The following is a 14,204-nucleotide window of genomic DNA, read 5'->3' as shown; positions in this document are numbered from 1 at the left end:
CGGGCAAATTAGGACCTCAGCTTCTTTACAGGCTGTTGCAAAGGTTCAGTTAGTTTAGCTGTGACCTTGTGAGCATGAAATCACCTCAGACACCATCACTAGTTCTGTAAGACTAGCACTGCAGGAAGAATGGGATTGTAGCAGACAATAAACCAAAGTGATTTCTTTTTTCTAAGCAGTTTTATAAAAAACCTCAGAGGCCTCATTGTGAGAGACTTTGACATTTCCACTCTTCAGCTCTTTCTCTCTTAACCAAAGTGGGTAAGGAAGGAATTTTAGACCATCCTTGTAATGCAGCACTGATTGCAGCATTCAGTCACAGATTCCTGTATACTGATCTTCCTTTATGGCTCAAAGTGTTTCACCACAGGCTCTGATGGTTGCACTTCAGTCCAAGAAGTTCTGGTAGCTTATACCACCCTCTGCAGCTGCCCTGGGGCTGGGTCTCACTCACCAGCCTTTTTTGCTCCCAGGCAGAAAAGCTCAGCTGAGGGGTAGCTGTATTATCACTGGGTGGTGGGGACATTTTTCTGGCAAACTTTAAATGAGGAAAGGAGCAGAGCTGGTAGAAAGGGCAAAGCATGCCAGGTATCCAGGAGGAACAGCCCACAGCTGTTCTGGCTCTGGGAAATGATGTTCAGCAAAGCTGGTGACATTGGTAGTTGAAATGGGATCAGAAGATAAAATAGACCCTTGGGCAAGGAAGAGGATCTCAATTTAAATCAGAGGCACATAAAGCAGAGAGAGCTAGTCATTTAAACCAGACTGTTTTGCTACAATATTTTGTAAGGAATGGACAAGGCTGATGTTATTAGCCAGGAAACAAGAAGGGAGTTGCAGAAAGGAGAAGAGGGACTGAGAGGGAAATGAATGAGTGCTCTGGGACATTTGTTCCCTTCTATTTCAGAGAAATACCTCTTTCAAGCAGTAATAACCTCCCTAAAAAGCAAAATGCACGGAGTGTTTCAGCACGGCTGCAGGACACTGCCCTGCTCCAGTGAAGCACTTAAGCACATCCTTACTTTCAAGCTTATGGGCAGCCCAGAAAGCCAACAGGACCATGCACTTTCTTGGACAGAATTATGAATATAAATGCTCTGCTGGATTCAGACCTAGGAGCTAGATTCTGCCTTCAGCTCCAGTCATGTAACTTCAACAAAGGCTGGACTGACAGCCTGTGTGTACATGAACGTAATGAAAAATAGCTTACCAAAGAAAATACACTGAATTGAACTAATATAGTTAACTTTTACACAATAAAGTTATAATTTTCAAGGTAGTTTTCAAAGAGCCTTTGGATATATGCAGTTTATCCTTCTGCTTCTACCACTCCTCAGGAAATCATGGCTTCTAAAAAGTACTTATTTCTTATAGGATTATATACATTTTGGTCTGTGGACCTTGAATTGATTGATACAAAAAGATATGTTTTATTTTTACAGCTGGATTATTTAATTTCTTTTGTTAAAACTACTTCTCAGCAATGACATATCAACAACGTTGATACCCACAGGACCTGATGAGTAAAAAGACACATAGAAAGAAGAAACCATCTAGTTAAAAGGAAGAGTATCCATCCTCTGTACAGGGGACAAGACTATAAATAAAAAATTGCTGATCTGAAAGGATATTGCAAAGTACCAGCCAGTTTTTCAATGTTAAGTCACACTTCAGTGCCTCCTTCTAGAAACCAAGCATGGACTAATGGAGAAACACTCTGCATGCCTATTGATCTCTTTATTTAGTTTCCAGGCAGTGGAATTGCAGCACAAGGATCATTGTTTTCAGACCTTTTACTTTATTCTGCAAAATGACAAAAAGTTACACAAAATTTTTGAGCTCAGTTGACAATTGCAGAGATGTCTCAGAACTAAAAGTGGGTATCAGCTGCTATTAATTATGATATTTTAATAACATGGGATCTTTATCCTCTTCAGGTTTCATGGCATCAAAAGAATTCTACTTTTGCCACTAATTTTGTAAGGACCCTTTATTTTCAGACAAGCAAAAATGTTTGAATCAATTCAAATTACTAGCCTCTACTAATGAAATTCAAATAATATGTCGTCCCCCTGAAAAACAATGCTGGGAAACTGGTAATGGATGAGGAGAAGGCTGAGGTACTCAACAACTTTTTTCCCTCAGTCTTCAATGGCAGTCTCTCTTCCCACACCTCTTGAGTGGATGGACAGAGTGGGGATTGGGAGCTAAGTGCCTCCACTGAAAACTGAAAAGGGGCAAGTTTTGGATCTAATAGGAAGGAATTCTTTACTGTGAGAGTGGTGAAGAACTGGAACAAGCTTCCCAGAGAAGATGTGGACGATCCTTTCCTGGAAGTGCTCAAGGACAGGTTGGATGGGGCTCTGAGCAACCTGGTCTAGTGAAAGGTGTCCCTGCCCATGGCAGGGGGAGTTGGAGTGAAATTACTTTACAACCAAAACCATTCTATGATTCTACTCTGATTGCTAGTTTTGTATCTCATTTAGTCTCTGAGATGATGGGAATATCCTAGCAATTCCATGAAGAACTTGTGAGCACTCCAGGCACTCTGGGTGAAACATGCCATTACTGCAATTCTTCAACACCATGTCATGGAAGTGCTCACAAGTAAGACTCATATAAGTGACTCTTAAAAGTTGAGCTGCACTTGAAAACTATCCTTAAACAATCTGAAAATTTTACACCAAACAGTCAAATTTTAGAGAAGAAGATTCTCAGCTGGATACCCAGGCCTTCATCTGTGGTCCTCTCACCCACCCTGTTACATGGAGGTGGCACGAGGAATACAGATGCAGAAAACTGCTCCCTTTTCAAACTCTACCAAGAAGTGAGTCAGCTCCTATAAGGACTGGATAAAGGCTTTGTGATTGTCTAGTTTCTAGAAAAAAACGCTGAGGGTGGATCTCGTTGTCAACAGCTTCCTGAGGAGGGAAAGTAGAGAGTAAGGTACTAAACATCTCTCCCTGGGGTCCAGGGATACATGATCTAGGAATGGTGTCTAAAGCTGCATCAGGAGAAATCCAGAGATGGCATTAGGAAACATTTCATTACCAAGAGCGTGGTCTGGAATAGGTCTGCAATAGGCTTCCTAGAGAGGTGGTTGATATCCCAAACCTGTCAGTATTTAAGAGGCATTTGGACAGTGCCCTTAGTAATGTGTTCCAGCTTTTGGACAGTCCAGATGGTTTCTGTAAGTCCCTTCCAAATAAAGTATTCTATTCTGTTCTATTCTATTCTATTCTATTCTATTCTATTCTATTCTATTCTATTCTATTCTATTCTATTCTATTCTATTCTATTCTATTCTATTCTATTCACATACAGGAGAGTGTAGAGTAAGGGATTGCAGCATCACACACATCCTCTGTGGAACTGGCATGGTCCTGTTTAGGAAGATGCCTTTTCAGGCCACTTAAGTCAAAGCAGTGGTGACTTTCTGGGGATGAGGATGGCACCAGGTGCTGCCAAGGGCCTTTCACAGCTCCTGAGAGCCACTTCTCTAAAAAGATGTATTTTGAGGAGAGACATTCAGGAGCACCTTAAGAAATCACTGGCTGCTTTTCTGTTTATGCTAGGCTGCTGCTTGGAGGTGTTTTTTTCCCCTCTAGGCCAATGAAACCAGACAGAAAATGGTGACATTTCAAATTTTGGGATGTTAATGACTTGACTATTATTGTCTTTCATCAAGTGTAGAGGGCACTGAACACTTGGTCTGTCAGGGTACACCAAGGGCTGCTGCCCCATGGGAGAAGGTCAGCCAGGAGCTGAGCACTGTCTGTGGTCATCAGATTTTTTGCCATGCTCTGTAAATTGCAAATACAGTGCAATACACTGTTTCAAGGAGTTTCACAGCTGGACCCTTTTTTTCTCTAAAAACAAAATAATCTAATATTGTATGCAGCACCATATCAGGGTCACTTGGACCATAAGAACAGTCTCAAGAAATATCATCCCTGATTCGTGTAAATGGTAACATACTTTCAATCTAAGCTTGTAGTGAGGTTTGCACAATTGTATAGTATTTTAGGATGTGGTATATTTCTCCTCATGATCTTTAAAACACGTGATGGGTATGTACTGGAAAGAGGTTTATAAAACTTAAAAAGCAACAAAGAATGCGAAATCCAACACTGAGGTGTTTCCACAGCTCAGTGAAACTGTACATAAATATTATTATACAATGAGATAGAAATAGTGTGTTGGCTGACAGTGAAACAAAAAGGAAAATGTAAAACATTCAGCACTGAGGCTTTTTTAAAGCAATTTAGGGAAATGCTTAGTTTCTGATAGAAAATGTAGATTTAATATTCCTCTATGGTGTTTATTTCATTGGTTAGGCAGGCTTTCTCATCAGTCATGCAGTCTGAAAAAAATCAGCTGAAAATAAGGTCAATGAGACAAAGAGAAATTGTACAGGAAATTTCTTATTTTTCCCCATCTGATTAGCTGCATTTTTGCTTCAGCTGAGTTGTCAGCTGTCAATTAATGCCCCAAACCTGCAAATACATATTCATATGTATATTAACTGTAAAGGGACATAGCCCCTTAATCTGAGCTAGTACATGAATAGTCTTAGCAGAGTGAGCTTCTAAATTCTATCCTGGTGTATGTTGTACAATGTCAGCAGGGGTATAAGAATGATAGTTGTGTGGTGTCACTTTGAATCTGCTCAAAATGTTTATGTCTGACATGGTTTTCTTTTAGTTAATGAAACCATTTCATATACTTTTCAGTTTGCTGACATTTTTTTGAATATGCATTGCTTTAAACAATGGAACTTTTTCCCACAGAATTCCAGAAATAATTGTATCAAATTATAAAAATACTGCTAACTATGTGCGCCGGATGCAAAGAAAAGCACTGACTACTGGTAGTCAGAAGAAAGCTCACAAGAACGGAATAATACAACACAGACAATATAATCTTCATTCCTTTCTTTTGCATCCAGTACCAATGCTTTTGCATTAACCATCATTATTACAGAAACAAGAATAGCATCTGCAAAACTAAAATTGAATTGTTTGGTAAAGGGAGAGAAAGAAGCAGCACATTAAAATTTGAAAACATAGATAGCAAATTTTAATCCATATTTTAAATTGACAAAGCCAGAATTATTTATAAAGCCTTTCCCATTAAGTTTGCAGGAAATAAAGGTGAGAAATCACACCTTGCTACACGAACATTTTATTACATTTACCCACCACCAATATCAATCCACCATAATATCACTGCTCCTCAAGAAGGTAAGTGTTGGGGAAAGCAGCCACAGTGCATTGCCTCTGGCTGCCCATGGCTCCCATGTGAAGTTCCTTGCTAATGCTTGTCCCTTAACACCTTGTTGGCAGAGAGTGACAATGCCCAAGGCTTGTTATGGTGACACCTTCATGATATCAAGGCCAGATTAAGGTATCATGACATTTAATATGCTCCTGAAAACTTGTCTTCAGGAGCCATTTGAGTTTAACAAAGTCTCAGCATCATGAAAGTCTGCCTCAGTCTAAATGGTGACTGAGTGTGGAGAAGAACCTGGAGTCCAGGCAAATAACTTGAATTTCCCAGACTATGAGGAATGATGGATGAGAAAAGGGGTATCCATCCCTAGGCAGGTGGCCTTGTTGTTGTCAGTCAGAAATGGATGCTCCTGCTGCTATTTCTGCCATGCAAGTGTGACATGGTTCCCTTTTCTAGGAGATTAGGAAAGCCCAGTGCTGCCTACTTCTCTCAGGGGGAAGAAGGTTCTGCAGCTGCCACAAGAGGCTCAGGGTGGTGCATGGGTCACTTTCAGCTGAACTGGGACTGGTTGCAGAAGAAGGGATCCCAGTGGGCATACCTAAGTTCCTTTCTATGAACAAGGCAGGATGTCCTTTCACTCTTCAGAGCTTGACATGCGATCCAGGCTTTTGCAAGAACACTTTCTCTTGCACACTTTTTGGCTGTGTGGGCCAGTTACAGCCCAGCCCCATCCCCTGTGTGTCACAGAGGATGTGTCAGTGTGAGACCACACAAGGAGGATGGTGTGTGGTGCCATGCAAGTGCCATGCACGTCAACAGGCGTTCTCCAGGTGACAGCTCCATTATGTAAAGCTGGATCATTGGAAACAGTTGGGTGCTTTCAGCTCTACAAATTGCCTTTCATCGTCTGAGTCCCCAGGTGAAATGCAGATAAGCAAACCTAATGCCTGAGACAAGGAAAGTCTTATTGGATACCAGATGGTTCATATGCAGATAAATGCATATGGAAGCATGTGGGATTTCAGTCTGGTGTGGAGGCTTCCACACTGAATAGGTTTTGTTTCTCTTGGATCAGCAGTAGGGAAAGAAAGCTACACTGGCTTTATTAGACCTTCTGGGATGAGCCTCCAAAACACACAGCCAGGTATGGAAACAGTGCAGGTTCTGCAGGGTGTCTGTAGTGTATCTGCTGGAAATAAAGGTAAACAGATTTTTTTTGTTGTTGATGTTGCATAATGTGCTATTTCATAAATTTGTAAATCTGTGTATTCTGTTCCGAAGAAGACAAAGCCTCTCAGCAAACAAGAGGTGTTTACATGTATGTGTGCTGTGTTCCTGGGCTGCCAAACAGTTCTCTTGGGAAGGAAGCCACTCAGGGTCCTGGAAAGCATTTTCTTTGGAGGACTGCTGCTGAAATATTTTCAATTAGGTTCTTTCTTTCACTTAGACATATTTCTTCCAGAAACTTTCCAAGGAAAAATAATATCCTTTCTCTAAAATATTGGCTATCCAGAAACAAAGTACTCCAGTTAGACCTCAAACGAATTAGTAAATTCTGCAGTGCTGCATCGCTGGTGTTTTATTTCAGTTAATTTTTATCCTTTCCCTCTATGGGCCAAGTTCTCTGCATATGCCATAATTCACACTGAAATGGTAATTCCAACTCAGAAGAGATGAGACCTCTTGACACAGGTGAGATCTCGGGGCATTTGGGGTGAGCTCTAGTGTATAGATTAAATGGAAATATAAGACATGTGGACTTAAGCGATGCTTCATACTGAAGTTTGTTTGTGATATAACTGAAGCTTTCTTTTGTATTTTGATGCCTACTGAATCAAAATTTTACCCGTAGGGCAGGGGTGGGATTTTGTCTGGGAATTCACAAAGTATCCCCTAGATTATCAGAGAGTAGTAACATGATGATGATTACTGACTGTCCTTAAAATAATAAAACTCAGGCCCATAGAAGATTGTTACACTACAGTAAAACGAAACAACTTCTTTCAGAGGCTGCCAGGCTGGGTTTGTGTTCAAACTCTCCTCAGGCACAGTGAGCCACACAGTGCTGCAGAGGTGCAGGTGGAAGGAGCAGAAGGTACATAACTGAAAGGACTGCCCTGACAGCCAACACACAGGATGAGACATTCCTGTATGAAGATGGGATTCCTACAATGCCGTTGTAGGAACCAGATTGGAGGGCAGTAACCTGTTTTCTTTCTCTTGATCCTGTTGTGTGGAAAACAGTTTTATTGTCTCCCTTCTTGAAAGTCTTCTGTATCCACCAACCAACACAACAGATACTAATGCAACAGTGCCATCTTTCTGTAACCTCATGAGAATATTTTTCATTCTCATGACACAAACCATCAAACTACATAGGATATGTAATCATATTCTTAGTTGCCTGAAGCAAAAGGCGATGCTTTAATATCTTATTATGATGTTGGATATTAATTTCCTTTACTCAAATGCAAAGATGAGAGTTCCTGCCACTAATGGACTGATACTTCGTTTTTTAAAATTTATTTTGGAAACTGTTTGCATTACATGTAAGTCAAGCCAAAAATGAGACTGTTGGATATTTCCTTGCCAAAGCAGATTTACCATTCAATTCTTGTAATAAAAAGTTTTATTCAACTGTTTATAGAGCAGTTACTGGCTATCAGGTATCCATGACATATATATTACCTAGTTGAATATTTCTTATAGGTGTATGTGAAAACTGCTCACATAAAAAAAAGCTTGAGGATAATTTGGCTCTAGCTGTCACTGAGCCAAGAGCAGGCCTGCCCACAGGTGCCTGGGTAGGCACACCTTCAAATCCTTGTATAGAATATTCCTTTTCCACTGTCATTCTTGAAAACATACTTTTCCCCTACCAGCGCTCATGAGTACCAAATAAAAGGTAAAGAAATTGCCCTCAAAGGAAACTCTTCACTTTTCTTTAAATGAATACTTAATGAATCTACTTAAGAAGAAATTGCTCCAGGATATTTCTAGAACTATCTGTGAACAGAAACCTGTAAAATTAAAATATTAAATGTTAAACTTCTTGTGGAATAGGATAAACCTTTCTTCCTCTTTCAGAGGGGTAAAAGTCCTGTGGCAAAGCACACTGGACACAGCTGCTGTGGTGGGGGATAATAGTCCACCTGAGAACACTGCCTACATCAAGACTAACAGGCAAAGCACAGCAGACAAAACATGGAATCCTTAGGCTCTTGCTCCACCATTTCAGCTTATTTGGGCTATTGGCTGTACCTGTCTTGAAGGTGCTGGCCCATGTCTGAATAAGTGCAACTGTGCTGAGCAGCAGAAGTACTGCTTTACTTTAGTGGGTGAGGTGTCTTCTGCTGTTTTCCAATGCAGAGCTTTAATTTGTAACAATAGTAGAACCCCTCATGAAATTTGATTTGTCAAGTATCTTCATGCCCACAAGAAGATGACAGGTATTACCTCTTGATGCAGAGGGAGGCAAAGAAATATCTGGCATGAGACTTCATCTTTTGGCTCAGAGGCTGCCCCTCTGGAAGATGAGCATGAGCCTCCGGCAGATTGCTGTGGTGTTTGCTGGAAAAGGAGGAGAAGAGCTTCAAGAGAAATATCTGCAGAAAAGATCCTGGCTGAAGTTAGACTGGTGCCTGGAGCGTGTGCAGGTGCTCAAAGCCACAGGCTGTGAGCAGCAGTAGTTTTAACAGAAGAAAAAATGCCTAGTGGAGTAAAATACATTTTAGCCATCAGGATGATCAAAAAGCAGAGTTTACCAATTCCTTAGAATTATCAATAAATAACTATAAATTTAAAAACAAGATCTCCTTCACTGAGCTACACTTTCCTGCACCACTGTTTCTTGTCTTCTCTGAGACCTGCTGCTCTACCAGCACTGAGCAAACACAAATGTTTCCTCAGCCATGCTGGCATGCATGGCACTGGCTTTCTGTTCTGTTTTCTACTTTAAATCTCTGCTCATTTTCTCACCTCTCTCACCCTGTCATGTTTTCATTAACGTAAGATTATTTTTGCTCTGCTTTCCTTCAGTCTTCGTATCGGGTTTCATTGTAATTTGTTTCCTGACCTTTTTTCTACTCTTAATGGTTTTGTTATTGACTCTATGATACCATAAGAGACTCAACACCTCTGTTTATAAGAGGTGCCCCTCAGGATTTTCCAGGCTTTCTTTTATATCCTTCATTGAAATTCTGTAATTCTGAGATCATTCCTAGACCCTGGAAAATGGTGAAAAACTCATTATTGATTCCAGAGGGACAGGTCTGATCACTAAAATTAATGAGACTCTAGGGTCAAAATTTTCACAGCTCTAGCTGGCTTCAGTACCAATCCTCCTTGTGCATCTGAGGACAAAATCCAAACCACAAGTCAGTAAACAATTAATTGACCTATTTTTTAAGAGGCTATATCAGAGTTAGTGGGCAATGTACTTAGGCAGCTTGAGGCAGAATTGAGGTCTCATTTTTTTAATGCTTCATATATTTATAGGTACTGAACTCTGAAGAAAAATGGTGATCATCATCATTGTACATTCCTGTCAAAAACACAAGTCAGAGAATTTCACTGCACCGTCTCAGTTAAAGCACATATCAGAGAAGCATAAAGGGTTAATGATCCTCACATTTAAAATACACCCCATATTTACAGTTTGGATTTCACTCAAGCCCCTCGCTATAGGCTCTATAAATTTCTCTTTCCAACTGTATAAAACTCTGGTCACTTTTCTCAGCACAAGTACTTAGAGAGTGTGACCAGATTCTGAAAGCCATAAATTCTATGAATTTTGCAATATTTTGTGAGATGCTTCAGTATTGCTTTCATTTGCTTTTTCATTTTTTAACTATAAATAGAGCCTTCTTTCTGCAACCAGTCTCCAAAGGTCACCTTAAAATGTTTTGCTATTTCCCATATTAAGCAGCAATGCTTTTCAGCTGACATTCCAACTTCAAGTCATGCATGTGAGCATGATGTGAGCTTGCTTCAGACCTCAGTGAGAGGGCTGCAAACAAGACTGCTGTATAATTGCCGAGAAAAATAACATCCATTGTCAAAAGGGGCACTTCATCAAACAAAATTTAGCTGCATGAATACAAGTGTCTCCAAATATTTGGTTCATGCTAAAAATATAGCACATTTATTAAAAATATATATTTATAAACATTGGTATGAACAGACACAGATGTTAAGCAAATGAGAAAGGAAAAATAACCATGTAATGTATTTCTCCCAACATTTTATCAGGTTTAGGCAGACCTTGCTCGATGGAATTGTTTTTTTCATGATTGCACCATATGTTCATTCTAAATAAAAAGCTTGTCAGATTCAATGTAAGTAAAAGCAAAAACCAAGAGAAAAAACCATTTGACCTAACAGACACGTGATCTGTGCTATGAAGCTATCTTTGAGTTCAATCTTTGTGGGTATACAGCATACATTTCTAATTATATATAGTGTACAGTTTCTTTTCCTTTTTTTTTTTTCTTTTCCTTTTTTTTTTTTTTATTTTTGTTGTGTTAAAACAACATATCCCTGGTGGATTTCTTCAAAGCTACAACTTACATAACTGCAGTCATTCTCCCCCAAACTGAAAACCAAACGGAAAGGGAGAGGGCAGGAGAGAAGAGTTAAGCTTATTACTGTGTGAAAAAGTCCTGTTAAATTAATTGTGCTTCAGTCTTCGCTGCCTTCAGGCAGTGCTTTTATGATGTGTTAATATAATATAATACAGAGTCAATTCTGATTAAAGAATTTGTCAATAGTCACCAATGTTTGTTGTCACTCTTAATGGCCGTTTTATCTGGTCTATTTGCATGCCTTCTAGTTTACAACGTTGTATAAATATACACAAAAATGATCACAATGAGGTTCAGAATTGTCCCAATAATTCCAAGCATTGCCAAGATGGTTTCTTCTTTGCTTTCCTTTTCTTGACTGCCTTTATCTTCTTCATTTCCACTAGTGATTACCATCTTGGTGGCCAGTTTCTTTATCTTCCCCTTCAGAATAACCTAGATTTAGGAATAAAAACATCAAAACAGATTATTAGTTGGAGTATAGAAATTCATATTAATAGTGGAGCCAATGGTAGAATTTTTGCCCCATAACACATTTTATTAAAAATTCACTTGAAAAAGATTAGTATTTCTATTAGCTATTTAATAAATAATTGAAATTATAGTTTGGCTATTCTGTGGTTTACTTATAACCCTCTGCTTACATGCCAGCAATTACTCCTAGCACACATAACTCAGCTGCTATATCATTACAAAACTGGTCAGAAAAGTACCATGAGGTGTGACTCCTCCAGCATCAGTGGGGACTTTGCCTGCACTGGGACTGCAGGAGATCATCTTGCCATGCTGTGGACACCCCATATTTACACTTCAGAACCAAGAAGCGAGGGAAATAAAACTGGGAAGACCTTGCCTCTTTTTTACTAGGAAAAAATCATTAAAGAGAAAGGCATTTTGTCTCCCGATGAGAAGGAAGACAGCAGTGACTTCTTAATAAATAATTCAAAATAAAAGCAAAACCAAAATAACATCCATCTTGGCTTTTATTTTCCTCGTTCTTAATGTACGATGAAAAGTTACTTGCAGTGCAGTGAGCTGAAATGTATTGATCTGCCTGCAGGGAGAATACAGCCATTTCCCAAGCAACAGCCCCAGCCTAAAAAAAGAAGATTCTTCAAATGTGGGATGAGCCCTGATTCCTGACTCCCAGCACAGCTGAAGCCACAAACAAAGAAGCTCCCTTGGTCTTCCCACGATGGATAAACATCTGATTGTTCAAATTAGAAATGGATAAATTCTTATCTGTGTTTATCTAACACTGCAAATTTTAATCACATGGGCAAAACAGAGTGTCCCAGAAAACTGAAAAAGGTTGGCTGGTCTCCCAGTGCCAAGTGATCTGCCAAGATCTGGGTTCAGGCAAAGCCCTGCTGCTGTCTTCCAAGCTACAAACCATATCCCATCATATTTCTGCAGTAGAAAGCAGATTGACTGGGACCAAACAAAAAATTGTTCCCCAACAGCTCCTGCCTAAAAGAGAGATTTGATTTGGTCCTTTAGTGGACGCTCATTCCTCCCTCCACTAACTCACAGAGCAAAAGCAGTACCTCCCAGGCAGTGCACATGTTCAGGGTGGTGAGGGCTCCCCAAGAACTGACCACCACCTCTGTGAGCACATCCCCTCCAGCAGGTATCATCAGAGGAGAGTCCTGACCTGCAGCTCCTCCGAGCTGCTCCTGCACTGCACAGCTGCAGAGCAGCAGCCAGAGACTGAAATGATGGAAAGGACTGGGAGAGGTAAGGAATCCTGGAATGGAGAGACTGAGAGGCAGAACTCAGGATCCAGGCAAAACAACCTGTATTTTTGTCACATCCGCAAAGTTGTTCATATATAGGACAGAGAATAACTGCTGGCAACTTCCTAGAAGTGTTTGATTTCCAGCAGGTACAAGTGGTTAGTGGCAGGTAAGGCAGCAAAGGGGCTCTGCAGAGGGCTTTGTACTTACACTTGCATTAGCATTTACATGTTTTGTCTTACTGTAACTGTGGATCAGAGGAAAAAATAACAATGGAGTCAGAAACCCGAGAGTATCCACAGCAGACAGCAGTCAATGAGAGCAGTGGGTATGAATGAGAAGGGCATCAAACATCAGAGCATGATCATCCAGAAGGTCTTTGGATAACCTGCCCTAGGAAAGCAAAATTTCACAGACACCAGCCAAACCTCACAGGGATATGCTGTCCCTCTCCAGATTCCCTTCCAGCCCTCAGAAATTTTGTCTCCAATGTTTTTTCAGCCACAGCCATCTCCAACTCTTCCTGCAGGACCTACCTCTTCTAGCTGCAGAAGGGTTTTGTTGTATTTGCCCCAGCTGGTGTCCAGAGGAGAGTTTGGCTGCCCCTGGTCCTGGTGTGTCCTCCCTATCTTGTTAATTGCCACTGAGCAGTCAGTGGGATCTTTACAAGCAACTTGTCTCTGGGAAATCACAGGAGAGTTCTTACCAGAGCCACTTACACTAACGTCACAACCTAAGTGCATCCACTCCATGTGGCATCAGACCACAAACCCACATCCCAGGCTATGACACGCAGCCATGACTTCACCCACAGAGCCATGAGTCATTCGGATATTGTGTTATTTTCCTCCTCAGTAACTGGAAGGTTTTCCCTCTGGCCAGCTCTTTGCATTTCAGTGTTTATTTGAGAAATCAACTAGGATTACAAATATAGTCTGATAAAATCCCAGGCCTGGAATGCAAGGATTTGAGGGGAGGGTAAAATTCTTTCTGGCTGGTTCCTGCAAGAGCTGAACAATCTTGATTCATCATTCTGGTTCCCACAGAAGTATGATCATGCCTAAGCATCTTGTGGGTCAAGCCTTTCTGTCTTGATAAAAGCCGGAGAAGGTACAATTTGACTCCGCATCCTGTGGTTTGGGCAGAGTTTCCCATTCACACCACAAAACCCACAGAGAGTGGCGCAGAGCCCCAGCTGGGGCGCCTTTGCTCTGCAGCCACTGGCACTCTTAACTTCGGTACGGTCACCCTGCCCCACAAGCACTTAGGAAATCCTGATTCCAGGATTAATGTGAACAGAGGCAGCAGCATGGGGGCTCAGACAGTGTCTGATCTCCTGTTATTAACATCCCCATTTTTTTCTTAATAAACTGTGCAGCACGAAGTCAATATCAAATTCTCTCCTGCAGAACGCTAGATCCTAAAATTAACATCAATCTAAAAAATAGCTAAATAATTCACATACGAAGGAGACATATAGACTATTAGATATAAAGACAAAGCCTCTGGCTTAGCAAATCCTTGAGTTGTGAATTTTTTGTAAGCTAAGAAATTATTCTGGGGAAGTACCACCACATCTTTGCCTTATTATTAAAGTCTCTCTCAGGCACCCATTACTGCCTAATGAGAAAGGCAGACATCCTTGGGCAGCAAA

The 14,204-nt window shown here is 40.6% G+C and overlaps 1 protein-coding gene across 3 annotated transcripts in view; it reads right to left on the bottom strand.

Moving 5' to 3' along the window:
• Window positions 1-9,883: 9,883 nt before the first annotated feature.
• The window catches only part of TUNAR (transmembrane neural differentiation associated intracellular calcium regulator), a 160,379-nt gene continuing 156,058 nt past the window's right edge, over window positions 9,884-14,204 (bottom strand). For all 3 annotated transcript variants that reach the window (XM_088057965.1, XM_088057964.1, XM_088057966.1), the window contains one exon: window positions 9,884-11,249. In XM_088057965.1, coding sequence (XP_087914091.1) covers window positions 11,064-11,249 — 186 coding nt within the window. In that variant the 3' untranslated portion in view covers window positions 9,884-11,063. The remainder of the gene's footprint in view (window positions 11,250-14,204) is intronic.

Source organism: Pseudopodoces humilis, chromosome 7, assembly GCF_049639895.1.
Source record: "Pseudopodoces humilis isolate 2021_Gansu_Grassland_sample_001 chromosome 7, ASM4963989v1, whole genome shotgun sequence".
Classification (NCBI taxonomy): domain Eukaryota; kingdom Metazoa; phylum Chordata; class Aves; order Passeriformes; family Paridae; genus Pseudopodoces; species Pseudopodoces humilis.
The sequence above is the reverse complement of the archived record's forward strand: the minus strand, read 5'-3'. Positions and strand labels throughout refer to the sequence as shown.